This window comes from Brassica napus, chromosome C8 (genome assembly GCF_020379485.1).
Source record: "Brassica napus cultivar Da-Ae chromosome C8, Da-Ae, whole genome shotgun sequence".
In the NCBI taxonomy this organism is placed as follows: domain Eukaryota; kingdom Viridiplantae; phylum Streptophyta; class Magnoliopsida; order Brassicales; family Brassicaceae; genus Brassica; species Brassica napus.
In genome coordinates, this window is record NC_063451.1 from 46377772 (window position 1) to 46403093 (window position 25322).

Genomic DNA, 25322 nt, shown 5'->3' on the forward strand with positions numbered 1-25322 from the left:
TCAATATTAAAAGGTAAGAAAAGCAAAAGGAGAAATAAAATAAAAAGAAGAATATGATTCGACAGCAACAAGTCCTTTTGATTGTTTCTTGTTAAGGTACTAACCTGTAAACTCGTTAACACCATAGAAACCAAACCAAGTGGTATAAAAGATATTCGTATATAACAAAAGTATATACATACATTAATTACAACAAAAAGAAATATCTTTCACACGTGTGGGGTAAAGCAAAGCCCTCTGTTTGCTTCAGGTCCTCTCCTCCAGCTTCGCCGTTCTTTTGGGCACGGACACTCGAAAGGCTCTTCCTTTACTTTCGCCGACACAAACCACCGGAACCTTCGTAAGTACTCTTCTCTTGAACAACTTTTGTAGCAAAGGATCCAAATCTCGAAGGTTCCTATCGCAGCTCGAGCAAAGTTCTGTTCTTTTTGTAGAAAGGGTCATACCCATTTTCTTGATTTAGCGTTAAGGAGTCTGATTAGTGATAGTGAGAGCCTAAAGATCCCTGCTTTAACGTCTTTTTGTATTTTCAGAATCAGCAAGGGGTTAGAGAGTAATGGGTTACATAGGAGCACATGGTGCAGCAGCTCTTCATAGGTACAAATACAGTGGAGAGGATCACTCTTATCTTGCCAAATACCTTCTCAACCCTTTTTGGACTCGTTTTGTCAAAGTCTTCCCTCTATGGATGCCGTAAGTCTCTCTCTCTCTCTCTTTTGTTTTTTTTAAGCTTTACTTGATGGGAGGCTAAATGAGAAGTCTTGACTTTTGTTTTGTCTTTTCATGTGGTTTTATCTCTGTTACTGCCTTTTGGACCATACACAGACCGAACATGGTATATATAAGTGTTTCCTGTCTCTCTATTTTGGTTTATGTGGTGTCGTTATTACTTATTGGCGTTGTGTGTTTTTATTGGTTTGCAGATAACGCTTATGGGGTTCATGTTTCTAGTCACATCTTCCCTGCTAGGATACGTGAGTCATTAATCTCTTCTCTTGAAGCATTTGCTTGTTGTCTTTATGTCTGCTTTCTGCATATGGATTTGATTACAAAGACACTTTTTATTTTCCTGTCTGTCTCAGATATATTCACCTCAGTTGGATTCTCCTCCTCCACGATGGGTGCACTTCGCACATGGTTTGCTTCTCTTCTTGTATCAGGTCTGCGTCTCTCTCTCTTTCTTCAAATTTTTTGACTTTTGAATGTGTTTTAACTATTTTTTTTCCCTGAACCGTTTGAGTTTATAGACATTTGATGCGGTTGATGGGAAGCAAGCAAGAAGAACGAACTCCTCTAGCCCCCTAGGAGAACTTTTTGATCATGGTGCTTTATCTTTTCCCCTTTTTGATTATCTGTCCTCAGTTTTGTTTCTAGATTTTTCTGACATGTGTTCCAATTTTTGCAGGTTGTGATGCACTTGCTTGTGCGGTATGCATTAACAAATCCTTTCTCTCTTTTTACATTACATTCATGGAATCCATGCTTAAGGTTTGACAATGGAAACAGTTTGAAGCCATGGCGTTTGGAAGCACTGCAATGTGCGGAAGAGATACTTTCTGGTTCTGGGTTATTTCAGCTATTCCTTTCTATGGAGCTACATGGGAACAGTAAGCCCTCTGCTTATAACTCTATGAAAATGTCTCTTAACATTGTTATAGACTTCCTAATACTTTTGTTCACGCTCCTCTAGCTATTTCACCAACACACTTATTCTTCCGGTAATCAATGGACCTACAGAGGGTCTTGCACTTATATACGTCAGCCACTTCTTCACCGCCCTTGTCGGTAAATGCTTCTTTCTTGTCTGCACTCCAATCTTTAAGCATTTCATTTCAGACCAATGTCTTTCTATACTTGGGTTTGGTCTTTACTTCCAATATTGATCTTTTTATTTTTCTGTCTAAAGGTGCTGAATGGTGGGCTCAGGAATTGGGGGAGTCCATACCATTGTTTAGTTGGGTGCCATTTGTTAATGGTAAAAACTATCTCCCCACATTTTTATTCATCCAATTTTCTTTTACCGTTGCTCTCTTTGATTTCTTGATTAAACTTTGAGTTCTCTGTTTTAGACATCCGAACTTCCAGAGCAGTATTATACATGATGATCGCTTTTGCTGTTATACCAACCGTCGCAATCAAGTGAGTCTTCTTAACTTGAACAAGATATGTTTTTTTTTTTCAGACGATTCAGTGTTTCTTTCTCAGAAATGAAAGTACTGATAAAATTAGAAAATACTAGTATTCTTTAGTGTTGAGTTCAGGTCCCTTTTGTAAGTTGAGTTAAGTTTCCTAGTTGATGAGGTGGTTCATATGCGGTTGCATTTTTTGCAGTGTGTCAAATGTCTATAAAGTTGTTCAATCAAGAAAAGGGAGCATGGTGCTAGCATTAGCTATGGTAATCTCCTGAACAATTGATTTATATAATACTTGTTTTTAAAGCTGTAAGCTTATTGTTCTGTTTGAATTATCTGATGCAGCTTTATCCATTCGTGGTTCTTCTTGGAGGTGTTTTGATATGGTAAGTCTTTTGTTTTATGCTCTTCTGAAAATGACTTACTATATATATCTCTCCTTCTCTGTTGAAAATGAGTGGGATCATATTTTGCTACAGGGATTACTTGTCTCCAATCAATCTCATAGAAACATACCCTCACTTGGTTGTACTTGGAACTGGACTTGCCTTTGGATTTCTAGTTGTAAGTCTTCATTTCTAATGCTATTTAACTATCATTCCAAAAAGTTGCAACTCAAAGAAAAGTTTTATGTTTCTTCTTTTGTTCTCAGGGAAGAATGATTCTTGCTCACTTGTGTGATGAGCCGAAAGGACTGAAAACAAACATGTGCATGGTAATATCCCATAACTCTTTGATCTCTTCATCTTACTGGTTTCGCAAAATGTAACCTTGATGATATGTTTTTTATTCAAAATGCAGTCGCTGGTCTATCTTCCCTTTGCACTTGCAAACGCTCTAACCGCAAGATTGAATAATGGGTATGTTTTTTTTTTATTACATCTTTACAATTTCCTGCAGAAACTTCATTGTTTTTTTTGTCTTTATAAAACTGAGAAACTTGTGTCTTTCAGGGTTCCTTTAGTCGACGAGTTATGGGTTCTTCTCGGCTACTGTATATTCACAGGTTTGCTCCTAAAACAATTAGCTCAGCTGTTTGTTTTTCTCTCTTCATTAGTCAGTTATCTTGGCCCTCCTAAGTCCTAACTAATGTTGTATTGATGCAAAACAGTGTCGTTATACTTGCACTTTGCGACTTCGGTCATCCATGAGATCACTGCGGCTCTTGGAATCTACTGCTTCAGGTGAAGTCTTTGATCAAAACCTGTCAAACAGGTCATGTTCTTGTTTTGAAAACATTAATGTTTGTATCTCTTTTGGTTATCCACAGGATCACGAAGAAGCTTGAAAAGAAACCCTAAGGGTATTGCTTTTTTTTTGTGTGTGTGTGTGGACCGTTGGACCAGTACGTTGAATGATCAATATGGACCTCCTCACCGGATCGGTGATGTATTTCTTCTTAGTCATTCTTGTCTGTTTGATCAGGATAGGTGAATTTATGTAGAAGACTTTGTATAATGTCTTTTTGCTTTGAATTTATATGCATGGGAAAAAAATACGAAAATTATTAGTATTTTTTTGCTTTACTGTTACCATATAAAATAAGATTATTTATCATTAAAATGAATTTCGTTTACAACCACATTTGACCTTTTTGTGGTACGAATGAATTAACCAAAAGCATAGTGTATGTTCTTGCATTTTTAATACAATACTAATAGCAATTACGCGTTGACTTCCTAACATTACGGTAATAAGACTAACTTATAAAGACTATAACAAAAGTCAACATACTTCATCATAAAATTATGCATCGATCAAGCATGTTCCCTCACAAACCATAAACCAAAACACGCGACACGACAACATGTATGTAACACGAGCTTTATCGGAGTACCGGAAAAACCCGTCGGAGCTCAAGAAGCCACCACCTGAAGGACCAAACTCCGGCGTGCTTGTGATTCAAGACGAAGAATCGTTGACCACTTGTTGCTTTGGTTTGTGCAACGAAACTCTCTTCAGAGGATTACCGTTTCCACAAAACGCAGCGTTGACCGTTATACACAACTACGGTTCGCATAGAGACAACGTTCGTCGTGATCCGGCTGTGTTCATACCTGTTCTTGGTCTTCCTCTATCTTCTAATCGTTACTACACTTATGAACGGTGCGGGTATTATTCGAGGTATGACTATTTACCTATGAATTTCTTATCCGACATGAAATATTAAAGATGGAGTGGTTTACAATTTTCTAGATTTTCATCTACTTACACTAATAATAAGTGATTATCTAAGAAGTGTGTATGATATGTTTTTATAAATAAACATTATATGATTTATTAAAAATGTATCAAAATTTTCATATAATCAGTAATAATATATGATTACTTCGACTATAGAGCACCTCATTTTTGTATTTTCCTAAAATATTCTAAGTCACTTTTATTTTTTTCCTCTAAAATAAAAATTTCTATATTTAGGGAGAAAATATCTTTCTTTTTTTTTTTACTTTATAGATTTCATCTATTATAGATTACTATATTTTTTAAAAATGTATAGAAAAATACATTGGAAATAGTCTTATGTTTAGATCAGGTTTGAATTGATCCCATTATAATCCCTACAATAATGATTAATTTCTTGAACTTTATAAGTTCTTTTATGTCATATAAGCATGCATGACAAACAATTCAAATGCCCACATCTACATATTAATGTTTCGAAAACTCATCTCATTTGGAGAAGCTTAAATTTTGGATTGCAGGGAATCATCTACTAGCACTGAAAAAGAGGTGGAGAGAGTAACATGCTGCTTCTGCATCAAATTCAATCATGTTCATATGTATAAGAAGCCCCAACCAGATCCTTATGAAATTCACCGGCAAGTTGTGATCAGAACTACATCAGCGCCTTCCTGTTCTTACTATCATGCAAAGCCCGCTGATCCTAATGCTATACTTCCTGCATTCCTCATGAGGAGCTGGACAATAGAAAACTCGACTTCAACCCTGCGAGACTTTGGTCTCATAGATGATGCCAAAGGTCTAAATGTGGAGCTACGTTCTACGCTTCCTGGTCTTGATATGAGCGTTGTTGTTGGGAAATGGTATGTCCCTTTCTTGTTTGTGAAGGAAGGAGACATAATAGATCAAGTGAAGATATCAATGTATTACAACATGACCCTTCAGCAAAGATGGGAAGAGGTTTTCTTCTATGAGAATGTTCGCAATGAAGATTGTATTCAGGTTGTCGTTGATGTGAATCTTGAAGCTGAAGTGATTAAAGTAGAGGGACAAAAGATTAATATAGGAACAACATATTTGGATGCTAAAGGGATTGTTTGGTTCCAAGTTTTTGATCATGAAGGAAAAAACAAGAAGATAGGTTTAAGGTCTATGATTGTTGAGAGGATGGAAAGCGAAGAGGAGAACTTTGGATGGAAGAAGATAGATGGAAACCTATTGACGGTTAAGAAGTTGGATCGATTTGAATGTGGTTCATCACATTGGAAGAGTTATAAATGTTATGTATTGGTAGAGAGCTTTGAGCTGAATAGAATGGATGGGAGTTTGGTGTTGACATATGAGTTTAGACATGCTGATAAATTAATGAGGACTATCCAATACTGAATTGAGCTTCTTCATTTTCAGCGTATGCTTTATCTTGGCCTGCATTGAATTGATGTGAACTCTGTTAAATTGAAACGAATAAATGATTATCTTACTATCCGTTATTTAACTTATTGCTAATTGGTCATTCTTCTTCCTAGATGCTCCAACTTTTTCTAAAATTTCTTATTTTCTTAAACTCATAAAACTAAATAAAATCTTCCTCGAAATTAGATAGTAACGCATGGGAAGGACATCTCTAATCTCACTCTATTTTTCACTATAAAATAGAGTTTAGAAATAAAAAAAATCTCCAATTCAATTTTTTTCTACTCTATAATAAAATGAAATATAGATTTACTCTATTTGTAGAATAATTTATTTATTTTTGTTTATCATTATATTTTCCACTCTAAAATATAAAATCATTGGAATAGAATTTAACTATATTATAAAGTTATTTTATTTTAGAATGAAAAGTATTAGAGTGAACATGGTCTAAGGGGGACATGATCACGCGTAAGGAAGCTTGAAAAGAACCCTAAAGGCAATATTTTGTTTTGTTTTGCGTGTACCGTTGGATCAGTACGACGAAGGATCAGTATGGACGTCTTCTTCTTAGTCATTCTTGTCTTTGTTTGATCAGTATAGGTGAGTTTATGTAGAGAACTTTGTATAATGTTTTTGCTTTGGATTTATGCATGGGAAAAATACGAAAAATTATTCTAGAAACATTTTTCACTGTTATCATATAAATATGTATTAAGATATGATTATATGAAGAATATTGACATTTGACTTTTTGTAATAAAATAAATTAACTAAAAGCATAGTTTCACATTTTAATAGTACCAACATCAACTACACGCTTGTCCCTAACATACCGGACGATAACCTACAAAGAATGTGCATCGGTCAAACATGTTTTTACATTATTCATTAAATAAACAGGCTACAATGTATGTAACTTGAAGCTCTCAACATATTTGTAAAACCTCTGTATAAATAAACCATAAAGTCAAAACCTTTGAAAAGTCTTTATACGAAAGCTTGTACAACTAGCTTACCTCTCAATCCATGGTGCAATTATATAAAAGCGAGATCTCAACTCCTGGATTTGACACCTGGTAGATTCTGAATTGAAGATGTATGTTACAAGACGTCTTTCTGAGTACCAGAGGAATCCGTTGGAGTTGGAACAGCGGCCACCAGAAGGTCCAAACTCTGGAGTACTTGTGATTCAAGACGAAGAGTCAAGACCCCTCTCTTGCTTTGGGTTGTGCTATGGTCAAGATCTAAAAGGCTTGCCGTTCCCACAGAACGCAAAGCTGACGGTGAGCTATAGTGACGGAGATGACTCATATCATGACCCGGTCTTGTTCATCCCGGTTCTCGATCAGCCCTTATCTTCAAACTGTTATTATGTCATTATAAGACGTGGGAAGCATTCAGGGTAACATAATCTTACAACTTTCTTGCCTTTTACATGTTATTTTCAAGGACAAATCCATGATCGACATGAGATTACTGAAAAAACAATCTTACTCTATCGCAAATCTGCATGGAAGTTTGGCATTCTTTGAGCTGTTTTCTTTCTTTTTTGTTCCACAAGTGTCTAAGATACGATTCATTTTTCGGCTTAAACGGATTTTTTGTACCGGAGCCTAGAAATCACAAACAACAGGGATGATTGGTAGTGTGTGGACATCATTTTTAATTTCTAGAGTTATCTTTTAAAACAATCATGCTTTTATTTCAGAAGCTGTAGACAGATTTTTAATTTTCACAGCCATTTTTAAAAGCAATCATCCTTTTATTTTTAAAATTGAATCCAAAACTAAAACATTAAAATAGAAAATATGTTAGTTTTAGAAAACACTTTCTCTAGAGTTTTATTTAGTGCTCAGAAAAATTTTCTACATCAAAATAAATTAAAGCCAAAGCTAAAAATTTAAAACCTAAATCTTAGAGCAAAAAATAGAAAGCAGCTTCAACCAGTCAAACCCAACGTTTGTTTTATACTATGAATGTTTCTGAAAAGATCAAGATAAACTTTTTATGCTTTTATTAAATTTTATTAATATTATCACACAGAAAATTGTAAATTTTAATTAAATAATTATTGATTTAGTGTTATTAAAAAATTGATAATAACAAAATATTATATTCTTGATAAATATTTAATATGTTTTCTTGTGAAAGTATGAAATTTTTTTATCCATATAAAAAGGTGGGAATAGTGATGATGAACAATTTTCTTGTTCATATGATTTTCATCTTCATCTTTTTTTCCAAGGTGATTTGCTATTTTAGTATTTACCTTGTTCCTTAAACGACCTAACTTGCACACACGGTGTGAGCAAAAAACCTCAACATGTTTTGTTAATATAATGTGTGCAGAGAAGCATCGGAAAGTGCCAAAGAGGAAGACAGAGTCCCATGCTGCTTTTGTTTCAACTATGTCCCTGAAGCTAAGCCACGACAAGCAGATCCTTATGACATATACCAACAATTCGCTATCCATCAACGAAAGTCTTATTATTACTCTGCAACATCCGTTGCTCCTGACGGGGTGCCACCCTGGTTCCTTAAAAGAAAAAACTGGAGGGTTGGGTACTCAACTTCCCAGGACTTCGGTCTAATAGATGATGCAAAGGGAATTAACACTATGCGTCGTTCAAAGCTTCCTGGTGATTTTAATACAAGCGTTGTGGTAGGGAAATGGTATGTTCCTTTCATATTTGTGAAAGAAAGAGACGCAAAGGCTCAGATAAAGAGATCAACCTATTACAGCATGACTCTTAGACAAAGTTGGGAAGAGGTTTACTCATGTTGGAAGGTTAATTACAACGAACAAGACAGAGAGGTTGTAGTTGATGTTGAAGTAGAATCAGAATTGGTGAAGCTTGAAGGGCAAGTGATTGGAAAAGAAACCAGAGGTGTGGATGAAAATGGGGTTGTGTGGTTCGAGATTGCAGGAAAGAAGATAGGTTTAAGATCAATGGTCGTGGAGAGGATGAAATGGGAAGAGGAGAGATTTGGATGGTCGAAGGAAACTGATGACATAAAGTCTAGGATTAAGAGATCAGAGATATTTGACGGCAATGCAATGCTTTGGCAGAGTTATAAATGTTATGTATTGGTAGAGAGCTTTGAATTGAAGAGAATGGATGGGAGTTTGGTGTTGACATTTGAGTTTAGACATGTTGATAAGTTAAAGAGCAAGTGGGATTGAGTTCAATTCATTTATGTTTTCATTGTGTGTCATGTGTGCAACTGTTGATTTAATATCTTGGTGAAGAAGGTTCATGCATGTTTTTGTAATAATATAAACTTAAGGTCATGTTTCATGTAATATCAATTTTTATGAATCTAAATTTGGTTGCTAATTTTCTATGTTGGGTTTGGTAATTAATCTTTTATCAACTAAATGTAATTGGTATTTTTTTTTGTTAATTAGCTACCCATTTGGTTAGACCAAATTGTGTTGAGACAACACTGTCTTTCAAGGAACACTTCTATTTGACTCTGACTCATCTATGTGGGAGAAAATAAAGCATATGGTCTTAGCATTTTTCGCTAGTTGGTATGTCCGACCATTCTCACTCCGGTGAATATGATACAGGTTCAAGGTCTCGAAGTTATCCTATAGACATCGGAAAGTATCAATCTTTGAAGCAAAATTTGGCCATTCCATCGGGCTCGTGATTATATCTACTAGGTCTGAGCAGTTCGACTCGAAGCGGATGGATAAAATTCTCATGTCTCTCATACATGAGACTGCCCAAAGTAATCTTTCTATTTCAACGTGTAAAACCGAAATTCTTCTGTTGAACACACGTAGTCCGGATGATTCAATATCCATATGATCTTTAAAATTCCACCCTAGACCACTAACATTGTCATTACTGATTTATGAGGCTTCGATTTAGCAAACTGGGATTCAAGGTATCCAATGGGGTACTTCAGCAACTGTAGTGTGAGGATCATCATGATTCTTGTCCACTGCCTTTTTTTTTATTAATCTTTTTCTAACTTTCTGCTTCAAAGGAACCTAGTTGGAGATAGTTTAAATTGTGGAGATGACTTTGTTGTTAAAGAGTTTGTCATTTCTCACTTTCTTACCAATATATCTATGGGAAAATGTCGAATTATGGTTTGACTGGAGCCACCTCGTGTAGTTGATATTTTGGAACTCGAAAGTGGATAAACGCAAAACTAAGGTTTTTGAGCAATGTGATTTAAATCGGTCAAAAAGCCGATCGATATAATAAAAATATGTAATGTAGCGATCCTAATATTCAGCTTAACCAAAATGTTGTTTCTGTTGAATTTCAAATGAATAAAATACTAACAATTCGCTGATTATAAAAACGATATGATGTGACATAAGAACTGACTGGAAAAAAACTTCAATAAAATGTTTATTTTATAAGACCTTTTTTTTTGTAAATCCTATATTTTATAAGACTTCGAAAAAGTCTTTAGACAAACTTCTCTAAGTCTTTATTTTCTGTTAAATGTTTTTTTTTATTATCCTACTCTATATTATATATAGACCCAAACCACAACACTGAATTCCTACATAAAACATTTACAAGTTAAAAACAAAAAATGTATGTTACGAGGACTTTGTCGGACTACCGAACAAACAGGAAGGCTCCGGAAGGTCGAAACTCCGGCGTACTTATAATCCAAGATAAAGAGTCAAAGCCAACATGTTGCCTCGGATCTTGCTACGCGCCTGGGCTCAAAGGCTTACCGTTTCCACAGAACGTGAAGCTGACTGTGAAATACAACATCACAGTTAATAGCGTGACCACTACTTATCGTGATCCGGTCGCTTTCATCCCCGTTCTTGATCTAATGTTACGTTCTAACTGCTACTACGCCATTAAACGAAGCGGGAAACACTCAGGGTATGGCTTAGAGTCAGAAAAAGTCAACTTTCTTAATTGTTTTAATCATGTGACTATTACAAGGATATAACAGACAAACCCCTAATTTTCATAGCGAAATATTAAGAAAATTTTATCGGATTAGCATAGTGGCTAAAACGCTTGGACTATCGAATACTCCCATCTCCGTTTCCAAAAGAATCATGTTTTAGAAAAAAATTGTTTAAAAAATACATTTTTTACGGTTTCAATGTATAAATTAATTGTAAATTGTAAACTTAAAAAAAACAAAATTGTGTTTATTAAAATTCTATTGGTTAAAAGTTATGGAGAATATTTAATTACAAAAAAATAATGTATCAGTAACTAAAATCTGATATATTTTCTTAATAAGTGTGAAAATCCTAAAACTTTCTGAAACAGAGAGAGAGAGTAAGAATCTAAACATTCAAGGCATTTTCAATCCCATTTTATTTTTTACTCTAAAATAGAGTTTAAAGTAAAAAAACTTTAATGGTATTCTATTTTTTCTATTCTATAATAGAGTAAAAATGAATTTACTCTATATATATAATAAGTTATTTTTTTTTGTTCATCACTCTATTTTTCACTTTAAAATAGATTATCATTAGGGTATAATTCAACTCTATTATAGAATTATTCTATTTTAGAATGATAAATAGAGTGAACCATTAGAGATTCTATTTTAGAGTGATAAATATAGTGAACCAAATGGTCCTACGAGTTCAATTTCGGTTGGTAAAGTTAATTTAAAATTGACCGAAGTGTTTTCAGATCTAGTATCTCTAGACATTAAAAAAAAAGAGTATTTAGAAAATTTTCCCTAGCTATCATAAATAACCATTTTTAAAATCTCAAATGCGTAGGAGGGCATGTATACCGTAAGTCTTGAATCTTGAGCTTTTCAGACCTTTTGGGTTATATTAACATGTTTTTAATTATCAAGATACCAAACTTTTTTTTATAATTCAACCAGGTGTATGGTACCAAGCTAAAAAAAAACCTAACTTGCGAAAAGGGCAACAGAAAAACCTAATTATTTTTATTTCTATTTTTGTAAACTTGTGTCGCAGAGAATCATCGGCTAATGCAACAGAGGAAGACAGAGACAAAGTCCCGTTCTGCTTTTGCCACCGCCATGTTCCTGAAGCTGAACCACAACACTCAGATTCATATGACATATACCAAAAAATCGAGATCTATCCACCAAAATCGTTGTCGCGAAGTTACTTTGCAACATCCGCTGGTATTGGCTGGGTACCACCAGAGTTACTCGAGAAAAAGTATGTTCCTTTCATATTCGTGAACGAAAGTAACGCAAATGATCATCTTAAGGCAACTTATTACCCCATGTCTCTTTACCAAAGATGGGAAGAGGTTTACTGTTGTGAGAACGCATACAAAGACAACCGCGAGGTTGTAGTTACTGTTCAAGTGGAACCACTAGTTGTGAAGCTTGAGGGACACGAGACCGTAGAAGATAAGAGAGGAAGTTCGGATATTGAAAATATGGTTGTGTGGTTTGAGGTTGCAAACAAGAGGTTAGGTTTGAAAATTGCTGTTATCGAGAGGATGAAAATGGAAGAGTTGAATTTTGGGTGGGGGAGTGATCCTCAAGAAACAATGATTGAGAGATCCAACAGATTCAATGGTGGCGATTCGAATTGGAAGAGCTATAGATTGTATGTGTTGGTGGAGAGCTTTGTGTTGAAGAGAAGGGATGTGTTGTAACGGACGTGAGAAGGAATAGATGCGGAAACAGATGAATAAAAGCGATGTAACTACGACACGGATATTTAACGTGGTTCACCCCTAGGGCTACGTCCACGGGCAAAGAGAAATCTTATTATTGGAGGCAATATTGAGCTTACAGAGTGCAAGTTCAGGATTACTTCGAGTACAAGATATATATAGTAACATCTCACATCTAAAACCCTAGACTAAACGGACTCATGGGCTTAAGCCCACGATCAGATGTAACATCCATAATAACTTGATGCAACGCTCTTGATGCAACCGAGTCGATATGATGTACGTGATGTAACATCCATCGCCTAGATGTAACATCCAAATTCAAGGCATATCAACAATTCTCCACCTTGACTTGAATCCTCTCAATAACAGATGTACCAGATGCACCTTCAAGTGCCAGATGTACCAGATGCGTTTCTCTGCGCCAGATGTACAAGATGCGTTTCTCTGCGCCAGATGTACAAGATGCGTTTCTCTGCGCCAGATGTACAAGATGCACTTTCAAGTGCCAGATGCACCATTAACGCCAAATGTACCAGATGCATTCTTCAACGCCAAATGTACCATCGCTCTCTTTGCCTCAGATGTCCCTTCGGACCAGATGTGTTGCTATGACGAACCAGACGCCCTTTAACGGCCAGATGCTCAACTAGAGCCAGACGTTCGTCATCAGCCGGATATCCCAACGGACTGGATGTCCCAACGGACCAGATGTCCCAACGGACTAGACGCCCCAACGGGCCGGATGTCCCAACGGATCAGATATCCTTGCGGACCAAATGTCCTTGCAGACTAGATGCCCCAACGGGCCAGATGTCCTTGCGGACCAGATGTCCATGCGGACCAGATGCCCCAACGGGCCGTTCGCCCCAACGAGCCAGATGTCCTTGCGGACCATAAGCCCCAACGGGCCAGATGTCCTTGCGGACCAGATGTCCTTGTGGACCAGATGTCCATGCATCCTTTGATTCCATCACCGTAGCCCATAAACACTCTTAAAAGTGAATATTCAGTAGATCTACCTGACCACACCTCAGAAGGTATCCTGCACTCGATGCCTATGTGGGGAACAAGATTTATCAAGTAGCAAGCCGTGTTAACTGCTTCAGCCCAAAATCGCTTCTCCAAACCAGCACTCGAGAGCATGCACATCGCTCTCTCTAGCATTATCTGGTTTATCCATTTTGCAACACCATCTCGCTGTGGTGTTCCCCTGTCTATAAGATGCTTGGCAGATGTTGCATCCTTACAAAATTGTTTAAACTCTTTCGAGCAGAGTTCCAAACCAATATCAGAATGAAGCACATCTTGCTTCGACAGATGTTGCATCCCACGCTCACCTATATGTCCAAGCCTCATATGCCACAGCTTAGTCATATCTTCCTCTGAGATCTTTGGTGATGCAACATTTGCTGAACCTGTAACGGTAGTACCCTTCAGCAAATATAGAGTATCGTTCATGAAACCCTTCAGAATCACATCAGAACCCTTGCAGACATTCAGAACTCCATCATCACCCGAATATTTGAACCCTCTACTGTCCAAAAGACTCATGGATATCAAATTCTTCGTCATTGATGGAACATGCCTAACCTTGTTCAATGTGCAGAATCTACCATCATGTGTCATGAGCTTGATTGAGCCAATCCCAACAATCTTGCAGACAAAGTCATTTGTCATCTTAATCTTGTTGTCAAGTACCTCTGTGTACTCTGAAAACCACTCTCTCCTCGGTGTCATATGGTAGGATGCTCCCATATCAAGAACCCACACATCAGAAGAGTGTGCGTGTCCGTACACAACAAGAGCGATGTCGTCGTCAGACTTGGTTTCATCCTCGGCTACTGCAACAGAGCCAAACCGTTGCTCCTTCATCTTGAGACAGTCTGACTTCCAATGTCCCTTCTCTTTGCAATAGTTGCAAATATCAGATGCTTTAGGACCCCTTGGAAACGGCTTCTTATCTCTCGAAGTCTTTCTGTTCCCATGTCCCTTCACACCACTGACAAATAACCCCGATGCTTGATTTTCTGTCCCTGAGCTGGATGCCTTATGGCGCAATTCCCGACTATGAAGCGCCAACCTAACTTCATCCAGTTTCACTGTATCTTTGCCAACAATGAACGATTGCACGAAGTTCTCGAAGGAGTTCGGCAGAGATACCAACATGATTAGTGCCGCGTCTTCATCCTCCACCTTAACATCGATGTTACACAGCTCCAGTAATATCGAATTCAGCTTGTCAAGATGGTCGCGAAGCTCAATACCTTCTTGCATACGCATGGCGAAGAGGCGTTGCTTCAAAAGTAGCTTATTCGTCAGAGATTTTGTCATGTACAAACTCTCCAACTTCTGCCACAAACTAGCAGCCGTTTTCTCATCCGATACTTCGATGATAATCTTGTCTGCTAGACACAACAAAATTGTTGAGAACGCTTTCTCTTCCAGAGCCTCCAAATCAGCTGCTTCAGATTTCTTCCCTGACAATGGTCCCTAGATGCCTTGTTGCTTCAACAACGCCTGCATCTTAATCTGCGAAAGACTGAAGCTATTTCTCCCATCAAACTTGTCGATCTTCGCTCTTATTCCAGACATCTTCTCACTAGATCACAACCTGAAGCTCTGATATCAGTTTGTTGTAACGGATGTGAGAAGGAACAGATGCGGAAACAGATGAATAAAAGCGATGTAACTACGACACAGATATTTAACGTGGTTCACCCCTAGGGCTACGTCCACGGGCAAAGAAAGATCTTATTATTGGAGGCAATATTGAGCTTACAGAGTGCAAGTTCATGGTTACTTCGAGTACAAGATATATATAGTAACATCTCGCATCTAAAACCCTAGACTAAACGGATTCATGGGCTTAAGCCCACGATCAGATGTAACATCCTTAATAACTTGATGCAACGCTCTTGATGTAACCGAGTCGGTATAATGTACGTGATGTAACATCCATCGCCTAGATATAACATCCAGATTCAAGGCATATCAACATGATGAGAGTGTACTTGTGACATATGAGTTTAGACATGCTAATAAGTTGAATGCCAAGTGGGAATCTTGAGAGCTTTCTTGTGTGTTGGTAATGTTTTTATTTATTTTCATTTGTAATAAGCTGATACAGTTTAGAGTTTCCTTTGTTTGAATTTTTCTTCTTCCTACCACTTCCTTATTTTATCAAATTTTAATATTTTGAAGCTACACCTTTTGTAATCATCATTTCAACAACTTTTGTAAACCCTCTATTTTTATATCCAACTTAAACTCATATAAAAAACATTTAATCTTTCTTGAACTTGCTGGTAACGTGCATTTTGCCATTTAAAAACCTTGACATACAAGCTTCGACGTGTTTATAAGTTGGAAGAGAAATTGTAATTGAGTTTGTCATTCATTTTTTTTTTATTATTAATATCAAGAAGTCTATTTGCAATCTGCATCAAAAGCCGTTACCATCACACAAGCTCTGTTCTTACAATCCCCACGCCAACCGTTTGAAGATTGGCCACGTGAATAGATTCGATCGTATAGGTCATACCTGTTGAATTCAAAGTTTGATAAAATTTGATTTTATACACAAATTCAAAGACGATGTGACGTGACAAAAACAGCTAGAAAAGGACTTCTGTCTCCTTCTAAGTTCAAGATCTTGCTTGGAAAAGTCTTTAGACAGTACCGCGTAAAACGTTATCTAAATCTGTTATTTATTTACTGGTTATTAATAATTTTATATTTCTTCTTATCATTCTCTATATAAATAGATCCAATCACAAGTTATACGAATCGCAAAACCATTAAAAATTAGCTAATCATTCACCAGCTAAAACCAAACATGTATGTTACAAGGCGTTTGTCGGAATATCAAAGAAACAGATCGGAGTTAAAGCAACCATTGCCGGAAGGTCCGAACTCCGGTGTACTTATAATTCAAGATGAAGAGTCAAAGCCAACTTGTTGCTTCGGATCTTGCTACGGGTCTGAACTCAAAGGCTTACCGTTCCCACAGAACGCAAAGCTGACTGTGAACTACATCATCGCAGCTAATAACACGACCATCGTTTATCAGGATCCTGTCGTTTTCATTCCGGTTCTTGACCAGCCGTTGTCTTCTAACCGTTACTACGCCATTAAAAGAAGCGGGAAACACTCAGGGTATGTCTTCTAACCGTTACTAGGCCATTAAAAATCTCAAGTGTGAACAGAAACTTAGATGGATATGTCTAATGTTTTGAGCTTATACCTTACAAATACCATATAAAATTATTCACAACTTTTTGGTACAGAGAAGCTTCGGCTAATGCGAAAGAGGAAGACAGAGTCCCTTGCTGCTTTTGTTTCACCCGTATTCCTGAAGCTAAACCACAAGGAGCAGATCCTTATGACATATACCAACAATTCGAGATCCATCAACGAAAATCTTTGTCTCGATATTACTTTGCAACATCCGTTGCTCCCGACGGTGTACCACCAGAGTTTCTTAAGAGAAAAGGTTGGACCGTTGAGTACTCGACATCCGAAGACTATGGTCTTAGAGATGATGCAAAAGGGATTAACGCTAAGCTTCGTTCCGAGCTTCCTAGTGATCTGAACAGAAGCGTTGCGGTGGGGAACTGGTACGTACCTTTCATATTCGTGAAGGATGGAGACGCAAAGGATCAGCTTAAGAGCACGACTTATTACAGCATGACTCTTTACCAAAAATGGGAGGAGGTTTACTCTTGTGAAAACGCTTACAAAGAAAACCGCGAGGTTTTGGTAAATGTGGAAGTTGAGCCAGAAGTTGTGAAGCTTGAGGGACAAGTTATCGGAAAAGAGACAATAAGGGTGGATGAAAATGGGGTTGTTTGGTTTGGGTTTGCAAACAAGAGTGTTGGTTTGAGGTCGGTTGTCACTGAGAGGATGAAATGGGAAGAGGAGAGGTTCGGGTGGAAGAGCAGAGCCGTGGTTGAAAGAACAGACATATTTGATGGAGGCGGTTCGAGTTGGAAGAGCTATAAATGTTATGTGTTGGTGGAGAGCTTTGTCTTGAGGAGGATGGATGAAAGTGTGGTCTTGACATTTGAGTTTAAGCATGCTGATAAGTTGAAGAGCAAGTGGGAATCATGAACAGCTTCTTTTATTTCATATTTTGTGTTGGTACATGTTTATTTCCAGATTTATATGAATCAAATAATAAACAGATAGTAACAATGTCACCATCAAGAATCCAGTACAAGCTTCAACAAACAATATCATATATAAAGAAGGAAAAACAAGGAATGATATTACATTTTGCATCTATTCAAAGAAGATGAAACTGAAACTTCTCTCCAATGTAGTAAAAACGAAAATACAAAAATAAAACTTCTCTCCAATGTAGTAAACAAGGATTGATGTTACATTATGATGCGAGAGAAATGCTCAGAGTCCTATGCCCCACGGTTTTATTGTATCATATGCCTGGTTTGTTGTTGTCTTCCTTTTTCCTTATTTGAAAGCTAGTCTTTGGTTTTTATATAGTTACGTCTCTAGACAAACAAAAACCTTATAAATTTAAATAAAATTAAATATAAATCATTAGTTTTGTTTTTTTTAAATTAACACGATAAATAGATTTCATTTACACATAGACTGTTGGAGGCGGAGCCCGAGACTTCTCCTTTTTCTCTCTTCGTTTCTTAACGGAGATGAGATGAGACGAAGCTTTCTCTGGTGCTCTACCAGGGTGTTTTGATTCCGGGAGGCGGAGGCTATTTCAGCTTCGTCGTCGTCGGCTTTTGATCTCGGAGAAGTAGAGGCTTCCGAAGCTCTGCGCCGCCGACAATAGAAATTTATTTTCCTTTGTGATGCGATCGATGGGTCTATAGCTTTGATTCTCTGGGAGTCGGAGGAGATCTCGACTGGGTCGATGACGATCTCTGTTGGTGGAGCTTAGGCATCGTTGTGTATGCTTGAAGCTAGTGGGTTTCTTTGCTTGTGGTTCTGTTTCTCGAAAGCCCCGGTGGTTGATGATTAGGATCCGTCGATGTCTTTCAGTTTGGAGAGATTGGTCGCGGTGTTTCCTTTGAATGGGTGCTTGGTGAATGTTCTCTTGTCTTCACGTTTGATGGCTTGATAATCGGATGAGATCTCGACAGGCGATGAAACTCTCCGATGATGTGCTAAAGCGATGAAGGGGGAGATGTTGTAGTCTCTGGTTTTTCTTCATCCGTTTGGTGGTTCGATGGGTTCGGTGTACGGTGGTTACGGTGTATTCCGGTGAAACACGTGTTCGTTTCGTTTTTCTCCGGTGATGACTCGTAGTTTGAGTCAAGATGTGGTGACCTAGTGATGTCCCTTGATGGCGAGGTCTCAACACGTGTACGTCCAAGTGAATTTCCCGATGCGTGGTAACGTATGGCGCCGATCGGATCTTTTTTTTTGAGCTTAATTGCCCTTGTGTTTTGGGCTTAGACCCTTATGGTGTTGTATTTTTTTGCTGTGATACTTTTAAGATAAATGGAAATTTCAGATGGCAAAAAGAAAAAAAAAAAAAAAAAAGATTTCATTTACACATATTCAACTTTCTAAGAAGTGGACTAGATTCGAATTTGGATATTTATTAATACTTTAAATAATTGGCATCTTCTACAATAAATATCACTAATTTTGTAATAGACTAAAAAACCCCCCAAATTAAATACATTAAAAACCGAAAAATTGCTGCGGTCGCCACATCTATCTCAGTGCTCCGATAAGACAGCAATGTTCGTTTCCGACAAGCCCCGTCCTATCGATTTCTACAAAGACGATAACACCACCACCGCACGCGACAACATGATCATCGACGTCCCCACCAACGCACCAGGAAGAGATCTACATCCCCACCACAACCACCATCACCATCTCCAGCCGCAGCAGATTCTCCTCGGAGAAAGCAGCGGCGAGGACCACGAAGTGAAAGCTCCCAAGAAACGAGCGGAGACGTGGGTCCAAGACGAGACACGCTCCCTGATCATGTTCCGCCGAGGCATGGACGGACTCTTCAACACCTCCAAGTCCAACAAGCATCTCTGGGAGCAGATCTCCGCCAAGATGCGGGAGAAAGGCTTCGATCGGTCTCCGACCATGTGTACCGACAAATGGAGGAATCTGTTGAAGGAGTTCAAGAAGGCTAAGCATCGTGACAGAGGGAATAGATCGGCGAAGATGTCGTATTACAAGGAGATTGAAGAGATTCTTAGGGAGAGGAGCAAGAAAGTGACGGCGACGGGACAGTACAGCAAGAGCCCTAATGCAACGCCCACTGCTAAAGTTGATTCCTTTATGCAGTTTACTGACAAAGGTATAAGCTTTGATTGTCTAAAGATTAGGGATGCTCTGTTTCTTAATTAAGAAGATGATGATACTTCTGGTGCTTAACTTAGGAATGCTCAGTTTCTTGATTTGTTTTGAGGAAATGCAGATGTGATTAGTGTTTATGTTGATAAGATAGGTGGTAGAGTTTGGGTAATGTTTTAGGCTGAGATGGTACTAGTTGGAGTGCTATTTTTGAGAGTATGTTTCTTAATATAGCCTCGTTGATTTTGTTAGAAGATGATGTTTTTGGTACTTGGTTTAAGTTTCTTTTGTTTAAAGTGGCAACCTTTTATCTTTCATCGTAGGTTTTGATGATCCGAGCATTTCTTTTGGATCTGTTGAAGGTACTCATCTTATCATTGACCTTTGTGTGTTAATTATATATATATTGCTATATTACAAAGAGAATGCACATTGCCTCTTGAAAAGTTCTAGTGAGCAATCGGTATTAACTTGCTCTGTGAGCATTTAGGATTGGAAACAAAGAGTTGCATGTGCAAGAGGAAATTATTTCTCTGTGATTGGAACAGAATGTGCCGTGGGATTAATATATAGTTTCTCTGTTGGTTGGTTTAGTTTGGTTTCTAGAGGATGTCATGTGTATGTGTTTTGATAAGTTTTTTTTTTTTTTTTTTAAATCTATGTTTTAGCTAATGGAAGGCCAGCGTTAAACCTTGAAAGGCGTCTTGACCATGATGGTCATCCTCTTGCGATCGCTACAGTTGATGTTGTTGCAGCAAATGGAGTTCCTCCTTGGAATTGGAGAGAGACTCCTGGAAACGGCAAGTCTGAGAAAAAAAGCTTATAACTATCTTTTTGTTCATGTTTCAAACAGTTTTGAGGTTGCTTGCTGATTATGTCTTGTCTCTTGTAATTAATTAGAGCTTTTTTATTTATGTTATACAAACAGGTGGCGATTCTCATGGTCAGCCTTTTGGTGGGAGGGTCATAACTGTTAAATTTGGCGACTATACAAGAAGAATCGGCGTTGATGGTAGCACTGAAGCAATCAAAGACACTATCAGATCCGCTTTTGGGTTAAGAACACGACGGGCTTTTTGGTTAGAGGATGAAGACCAGGTTGTTCGTTGTCTTGACCGAGACATGCCCTTAGGGAACTATCTACTTCATGTAGATGATGGTAAGATTCACCACACTCCTATCTGTTGAACAGCATGTTTCTACTCCAAATACGGTTTACTGAGTTGCCAATATCCAAAACCTATTGTACAGGACTAGCTATTAGAGTTTGCCATTATGATGAATCCAACCAGTTACCAGTCCATACAGAAGAGAAAGTCTTCTACACGGAAGAAGATTACCGTGATTTTCTAGCTAGACGGGGATGGACATGTCTGCAATTTGATGGTTTTAGGAACATAGACAACATGGATGATCTTCAACCAGGTGCTGTGTACCGAGGAGTGAGATGAGAGAATGTGAACTTCTCGTCTTAAACCATCAACAGATAATCTAATCACAAAAACTGTATCATGTGAATAAATGTTTTCACACTCCCTTTGTACATTTCCGCTTTTTTGTTTCCTACCTACTGAGAAGAACAAAAAATGTACTTCTTCAAATGTAACAACATATCAACTTGGATTCAACTTGCATGCCAATAAGACCTCAAATTGTATTTTTTTGTATGTTACACTTTGGAAGGATCATAAAAGACTGTAACTCCAATTTCAGTTTGAATGTATCAGTTCTGACCTTAATAATTTCTTAAATCCAAAGTTGCGCAGTTCCAATATTTAGTCAAAATTCAAAGCAAACAAAAGAGTATAACCTATGCAGATCTTTGCATATGTGGTGAGTTAATTGAAATGATTAGTGAATACATAAACCATAAGACCAAGCTGGACTAAGATTGGTAATTCTAAGCAGGTTTACATGGATAAGATTACATTTGTTAAAGTTTGCATCAATCATTTTCTTGTCATGTAGGTTTGCATCAATAATTGCATCTATCTTTTTACGTTCTTTAAGAATCGAATGTCAACATATACCTTGATAGTGATATATTTTTTGTTCTTTTCCATCTTTAGGATTACACAGAACATTGTGAACACTTCAAGATAAATGGATAAGAGACGGACAATGATATGGATTTTAGAAAAAAACATATGAAAAGTCCACAAAATAACTCAAAATAATCAACAATTTAAGGAATTGTCACGCTTATTACGTAACATACACTTGACGAGTTATGGTACAATAAAACCATCAGTATTAAAGATTTTTAGATTGAATATTTCACAGATATATTGATATTTAATGCCCTCACATACTAATTTAACATGCTAATTCAACTACTAAACTTTGAGCCAGTTGGGTACTTGGGTTAAGCTAATTCTAAGTGGTTTTTAGGCTCTTTTTGCCTTTATGCTTGCCTCATCTGTTTTGGTTATTACCCTAGAAGCTAAAAATAAGCTAGCAAAACTGTTGTATGATCCGTAAGCTCTCGCATTCAATAGAAATTTTTTTTGCAAAAAAGAAAAAAAACTCACTTGATGGTGTTGTATCATACGTGTGTCCAACTACATAATTGCATGCCATAATAGTGAGATCTTAACATTCTAGATAAATGATAAACCGTTGACCGCTGATAATTTAAGTTATTCACAGGATGTACATGGATCCATATGAATACGCTATTAAATAGTTTTATATGCTTTCCACTAACACATAAATAAAAGAAAAATCAAATGAGAAAGTTAGGATTAGAAGAAGGAGACTATTGGCAAAAGCCACTGGATTACCTATTTTTTGAATGGAATACTTTCAAATATCAATTCCATTAATTTCATAAAAAAAATTACATGTTACCATAAATAGAATAGAATGCTCTCATTCCATCAATTCAAAAAAAAAAAACCAAATACAAAAGAAACAATTCCATAACAATTTTATCAAGAAATAAATAGAATGGATCTATTCCATTTTTCTACTGCATTCAATTCCTCTTATTCTATTCCATTTTTGATTCACCAGTTACCGCCGGAATGTTTGTATAACGCATTTCACGTTCAAACAAAGCTCTCAAAGTGGAGCACGTATGTGTCTCAATATGAAGTCGATTTGATAAATATAGAACACCAAATTATAAAAAAATCTTTGTACAGAAAAAATATTCTTATAATTAAGCTTTAAATCCTCGAAAGTAGTTAGTTTCCCCAGTTAGTTCTTAAACCTGCCATAAACCGCTGGCCAAAACAGTGGCAAAAAGGGTAAATAATCTTAAAAGTAATGAACAACCTCGTCCGTAACCTTCTTCGAAACAACAAATCTCAGCCACACGATCAAAATCTCGATCGCTTTATAGAACCCTAAAGCCACACCAAACTCTCTCACTCACTAACTATATTCTTCACGCTCGACCTTGCTCTCTCGTTCTCATCGTCATCTCCAATCTCTGAAATGGGTGAATTTCGTCGCTCTTGTTGATCTGCGTTTCCTCGATCTCTAGCTTCGTCGTTTTGATATGTCTCTTGTTTGTTTGTTTGTGTAGCTGACAAGAAGATTAGGATCGGAATCAACGGTGAGTATTTATTTCTATCAAGAATCTTTTTTAATCGTAGTTTTAGTTCTGCGGGGATCTGAGGTTGATGGTGGTGGTTTGGTGAAGGTTTCGGAAGAATCGGGCGTTTGGTGGCGAGAGTGATCCTTCAGAGGAACGATGTTGAGCTCGTCGCTGTTAACGATCCCTTCATCACCACCGAGTACATGGTCAGAGTTTCTTTATTGATGTGCTGATTATGTGTGACGTTGTAAAATTGAATATGTTGTGTTGCAGACGTACATGTTTAAGTATGACAGTGTTCACGGGCAGTGGAAGCACAATGAACTCAAGTTGAAGGATGAGAAGACCCTTCTCTTCGGTGAGAAGCCAGTCACTGTTTTTGGCATCAGGTATACATACATAAATCGACGTTGATCTTTGTGTCTCTCCTTAAGTTATGAAATTATAATTTGTGGTATTTTTTAACATCCCAAGGAACCCTGAGGATATCCCATGGGGTGAGGCTGGAGCTGACTTTGTTGTTGAGTCTACTGGTGTCTTCACCGACAAGGACAAAGCTGCTGCTCACTTGAAGGTTCTGCTTTTCATCTTCTTTTGATGTTACATGGCATTATGTGTACTAGTATGCATATAGCTAGTTGGATTCTAGGATTATTCATTTAGCTCTTGCAAGAGTATTAGTAAATATTGCAACTTAACATGTATGCATACTTATTCGATGACAATCTTTTAACTGAATGAATTGATTTGGTGTTTTAGGGTGGTGCCAAGAAGGTTGTTATCTCTGCCCCAAGCAAGGACGCTCCCATGTTTGTTGTTGGTGTCAACGAGCACGAGTACAAGTCCGACCTTAATATTGTCTCCAACGCTAGTTGCACCACTAACTGCCTTGCTCCCCTTGCTAAGGTCTCTATTTGTTCTGCCTCCTGAATTTCAAAATGAACCGTACGTGCCTCGCTTGTATTGATGACATCTGTGATCTGTGTATGCAGGTTATCAACGACAGGTTTGGAATTGTTGAGGGACTCATGACTACCGTTCACTCTATTACTGGTATATATACATTTCATTTTGATTACATTGATTCCTGAATGCTTTTTACTGAAATTATAGTTGCATTGTATGTTTGTTTGTGTGATTTCAGCTACTCAGAAGACAGTTGACGGTCCGTCAATGAAGGACTGGAGAGGTGGAAGAGCCGCTTCCTTCAACATCATTCCCAGCAGTACCGGAGCTGCCAAAGCTGTCGGAAAAGTGCTTCCACAGCTCAACGGAAAGTTGACAGGAATGTCCTTCCGTGTTCCCACCGTTGATGTCTCAGTTGTTGACCTCACGGTTAGACTCGAGAAAGCCGCAACCTACGACGATATCAAGAAGGCTATCAAGTAACCTTTCTTCGGTTCCAGTTCACTCTTTTGTAAGATTAACTCTTTAACTGATTGGATTGTTACCAATACAGGGAGGAATCTGAGGGAAAGCTAAAAGGAATCCTTGGTTACACAGAGGATGATGTTGTCTCAACTGACTTCGTTGGTGACAGCAGGTCGAGCATTTTTGACGCAAAGGCTGGAATTGCATTGAGTGACAACTTCGTGAAACTTGTGTCGTGGTACGATAACGAATGGGGTTACAGTACCCGTGTGGTCGACTTGATCATCCACATGTCCAAAGCCTAAAGAGCTGTAAGAGAAAAGATGACCTGGATCTCAAATGATATAATGATTCGAATAAAGTTTTATCTGGCCATGATGGTGGTAAGTTTGTAGACCGTGTGTTTTTTTACTGAAAGCCTTTTGTTTGGCCTTTGATATAATGAGTTACTCTAAATGTTTTCAATTCCATGTGTTTGCAAAACGAAGAGTTCTTCTCTCTTCTCATATCCAATGAATCAAACAATAAATTCATCTGTAAAATGATTTAAAACAATGCTAACATAAGTATGAATCAACTGAATGAACGATTACATACTTATGTTAGTATGGTACGCTTCTCTATTATTTCTGATTAAAAAGACGCGACGCGATAATTTCAGTTAACCGTTTTCTCAAAAACTATCATTTCTCTTCTCAAGTTGTGAAAGACAAGAAGTTTACTCCCAAGAAACAGGTAAAATGTCTTAAA

The 25322-nt window shown here is 37.5% G+C and overlaps 7 protein-coding genes across 9 annotated transcripts; all 7 read left to right on the forward strand.

Annotated features, from left to right (window-relative positions):
• Window positions 1-81: 81 nt before the first annotated feature.
• On the forward strand, window positions 82-3645 carry LOC106416079 (choline/ethanolaminephosphotransferase 1). Of its 2 annotated transcripts, none has more exons than XM_048765302.1 (19): window positions 82-340; window positions 534-693; window positions 826-835; window positions 924-974; window positions 1083-1160; window positions 1248-1323; window positions 1406-1428; window positions 1507-1607; window positions 1691-1785; window positions 1907-1975; window positions 2070-2139; window positions 2332-2395; window positions 2478-2518; window positions 2612-2696; window positions 2785-2847; window positions 2934-2992; window positions 3086-3138; window positions 3244-3316; window positions 3403-3645. In XM_048765302.1, the coding sequence occupies exons 2-19, from the start codon at window positions 557-559 to the stop codon at window positions 3431-3433; spliced, it is 1179 nt and encodes a 392-aa protein (XP_048621259.1). In that variant the 5' UTR covers window positions 82-340; window positions 534-556; the 3' UTR covers window positions 3434-3645. The 2 variants fall into 2 exon arrangements, with proteins under 2 accessions (XP_048621259.1, XP_048621260.1); XM_048765303.1 differs by having other exon boundaries at window positions 180-340; window positions 540-693.
• Window positions 3646-3875: 230 nt separating this feature from the next.
• LOC106416080 lies at window positions 3876-5801 on the forward strand. The gene is made up of 2 exons (XM_013856915.3): window positions 3876-4256; window positions 4838-5801. Exons 1-2 carry the CDS (start codon window positions 3940-3942, stop codon window positions 5700-5702), a joined length of 1182 nt encoding a protein of 393 aa, XP_013712369.2. The 5' UTR covers window positions 3876-3939; the 3' UTR covers window positions 5703-5801.
• Window positions 5802-5961: 160 nt separating this feature from the next.
• On the forward strand, window positions 5962-10766 carry BNAC08G40290D. Its single transcript, XM_013856917.3, has 2 exons — window positions 5962-7134; window positions 8082-10766. The coding sequence occupies exons 1-2, from the start codon at window positions 6827-6829 to the stop codon at window positions 8914-8916; spliced, it is 1143 nt and encodes a 380-aa protein (XP_013712371.1). The 5' UTR covers window positions 5962-6826; the 3' UTR covers window positions 8917-10766.
• Window positions 10296-13064, forward strand: LOC106413596. Its single transcript, XM_048767033.1, has 2 exons — window positions 10296-10638; window positions 11577-13064. Exons 1-2 carry the CDS (start codon window positions 10296-10298, stop codon window positions 12329-12331), a joined length of 1098 nt encoding a protein of 365 aa, XP_048622990.1. The 3' UTR covers window positions 12332-13064.
• Window positions 13065-16095: 3031 nt separating this feature from the next.
• LOC106413597 lies at window positions 16096-17556 on the forward strand. Its single transcript, XM_048765304.1, has 2 exons — window positions 16096-16510; window positions 16642-17556. The coding sequence occupies exons 1-2, from the start codon at window positions 16191-16193 to the stop codon at window positions 17462-17464; spliced, it is 1143 nt and encodes a 380-aa protein (XP_048621261.1). The 5' UTR covers window positions 16096-16190; the 3' UTR covers window positions 17465-17556.
• A 1443-nt stretch (window positions 17557-18999) lies between these two features.
• LOC106415412 (trihelix transcription factor GT-1-like) lies at window positions 19000-21316 on the forward strand. 2 transcript variants are annotated; one of them, XM_013856114.3, is made up of 5 exons: window positions 19002-19661; window positions 19981-20019; window positions 20326-20457; window positions 20586-20816; window positions 20909-21316. In XM_013856114.3, the coding sequence occupies exons 1-5, from the start codon at window positions 19082-19084 to the stop codon at window positions 21106-21108; spliced, it is 1182 nt and encodes a 393-aa protein (XP_013711568.1). In that variant the 5' UTR covers window positions 19002-19081; the 3' UTR covers window positions 21109-21316. The 2 variants fall into 2 exon arrangements, with proteins under 2 accessions (XP_048621258.1, XP_013711568.1); XM_048765301.1 differs by lacking the exon at window positions 19981-20019 and having other exon boundaries at window positions 19000-19661.
• Window positions 21317-22874: 1558 nt separating this feature from the next.
• Window positions 22875-25114, forward strand: LOC106415413 (glyceraldehyde-3-phosphate dehydrogenase, cytosolic-like). The gene is made up of 9 exons (XM_013856115.3): window positions 22875-23102; window positions 23190-23219; window positions 23307-23407; window positions 23475-23590; window positions 23676-23775; window positions 23961-24107; window positions 24194-24254; window positions 24346-24586; window positions 24661-25114. The coding sequence occupies exons 1-9, from the start codon at window positions 23099-23101 to the stop codon at window positions 24875-24877; spliced, it is 1017 nt and encodes a 338-aa protein (XP_013711569.1). The 5' UTR covers window positions 22875-23098; the 3' UTR covers window positions 24878-25114.
• The last annotated feature ends 208 nt before the right edge of the window (window positions 25115-25322 follow it).

What these genes read in the sequence shown, in the direction of transcription:
- LOC106416079 (XM_048765302.1), top strand. Translation starts at nt 557, where the DNA reads ATGGGTTACATAGGAGCACATGGTGCAGCAGCTCTTCATAGGTACAAA. An exon ending in GTGATGCACTTGCTTGTGCG is followed by an intron (nt 1,429 to 1,506) that starts GTATGCATTAAC and finishes CAATGGAAACAG; the next exon opens with TTTGAAGCCATGGCGTTTGG. An exon ending in TATGGAGCTACATGGGAACA is followed by an intron (nt 1,608 to 1,690) that starts GTAAGCCCTCTG and finishes ACGCTCCTCTAG; the next exon opens with CTATTTCACCAACACACTTA.
- LOC106416080 (XM_013856915.3), top strand. Translation starts at nt 3,940, where the DNA reads ATGTATGTAACACGAGCTTTATCGGAGTACCGGAAAAACCCGTCGGAG. An exon ending in CGGTGCGGGTATTATTCGAG is followed by an intron (nt 4,257 to 4,837) that starts GTATGACTATTT and finishes TTTGGATTGCAG; the next exon opens with GGAATCATCTACTAGCACTG.
- BNAC08G40290D (XM_013856917.3), top strand. Translation starts at nt 6,827, where the DNA reads ATGTATGTTACAAGACGTCTTTCTGAGTACCAGAGGAATCCGTTGGAG. An exon ending in AGACGTGGGAAGCATTCAGG is followed by an intron (nt 7,135 to 8,081) that starts GTAACATAATCT and finishes TAATGTGTGCAG; the next exon opens with AGAAGCATCGGAAAGTGCCA.
- LOC106413596 (XM_048767033.1), top strand. Translation starts at nt 10,296, where the DNA reads ATGTATGTTACGAGGACTTTGTCGGACTACCGAACAAACAGGAAGGCT. An exon ending in AAAAGTCAACTTTCTTAATT is followed by an intron (nt 10,639 to 11,576) that starts GTTTTAATCATG and finishes TAATTCAACCAG; the next exon opens with GTGTATGGTACCAAGCTAAA.
- LOC106413597 (XM_048765304.1), top strand. Translation starts at nt 16,191, where the DNA reads ATGTATGTTACAAGGCGTTTGTCGGAATATCAAAGAAACAGATCGGAG. An exon ending in AGAAGCGGGAAACACTCAGG is followed by an intron (nt 16,511 to 16,641) that starts GTATGTCTTCTA and finishes TTTTTGGTACAG; the next exon opens with AGAAGCTTCGGCTAATGCGA.
- LOC106415412 (XM_013856114.3), top strand. Translation starts at nt 19,082, where the DNA reads ATGTTCGTTTCCGACAAGCCCCGTCCTATCGATTTCTACAAAGACGAT. An exon ending in TTCTTTTGGATCTGTTGAAG is followed by an intron (nt 20,020 to 20,325) that starts GTACTCATCTTA and finishes TCTATGTTTTAG; the next exon opens with CTAATGGAAGGCCAGCGTTA. An exon ending in TCTACTTCATGTAGATGATG is followed by an intron (nt 20,817 to 20,908) that starts GTAAGATTCACC and finishes CCTATTGTACAG; the next exon opens with GACTAGCTATTAGAGTTTGC.
- LOC106415413 (XM_013856115.3), top strand. An exon ending in TCATCACCACCGAGTACATG is followed by an intron (nt 23,408 to 23,474) that starts GTCAGAGTTTCT and finishes GTTGTGTTGCAG; the next exon opens with ACGTACATGTTTAAGTATGA. An exon ending in GCCTTGCTCCCCTTGCTAAG is followed by an intron (nt 24,108 to 24,193) that starts GTCTCTATTTGT and finishes CTGTGTATGCAG; the next exon opens with GTTATCAACGACAGGTTTGG.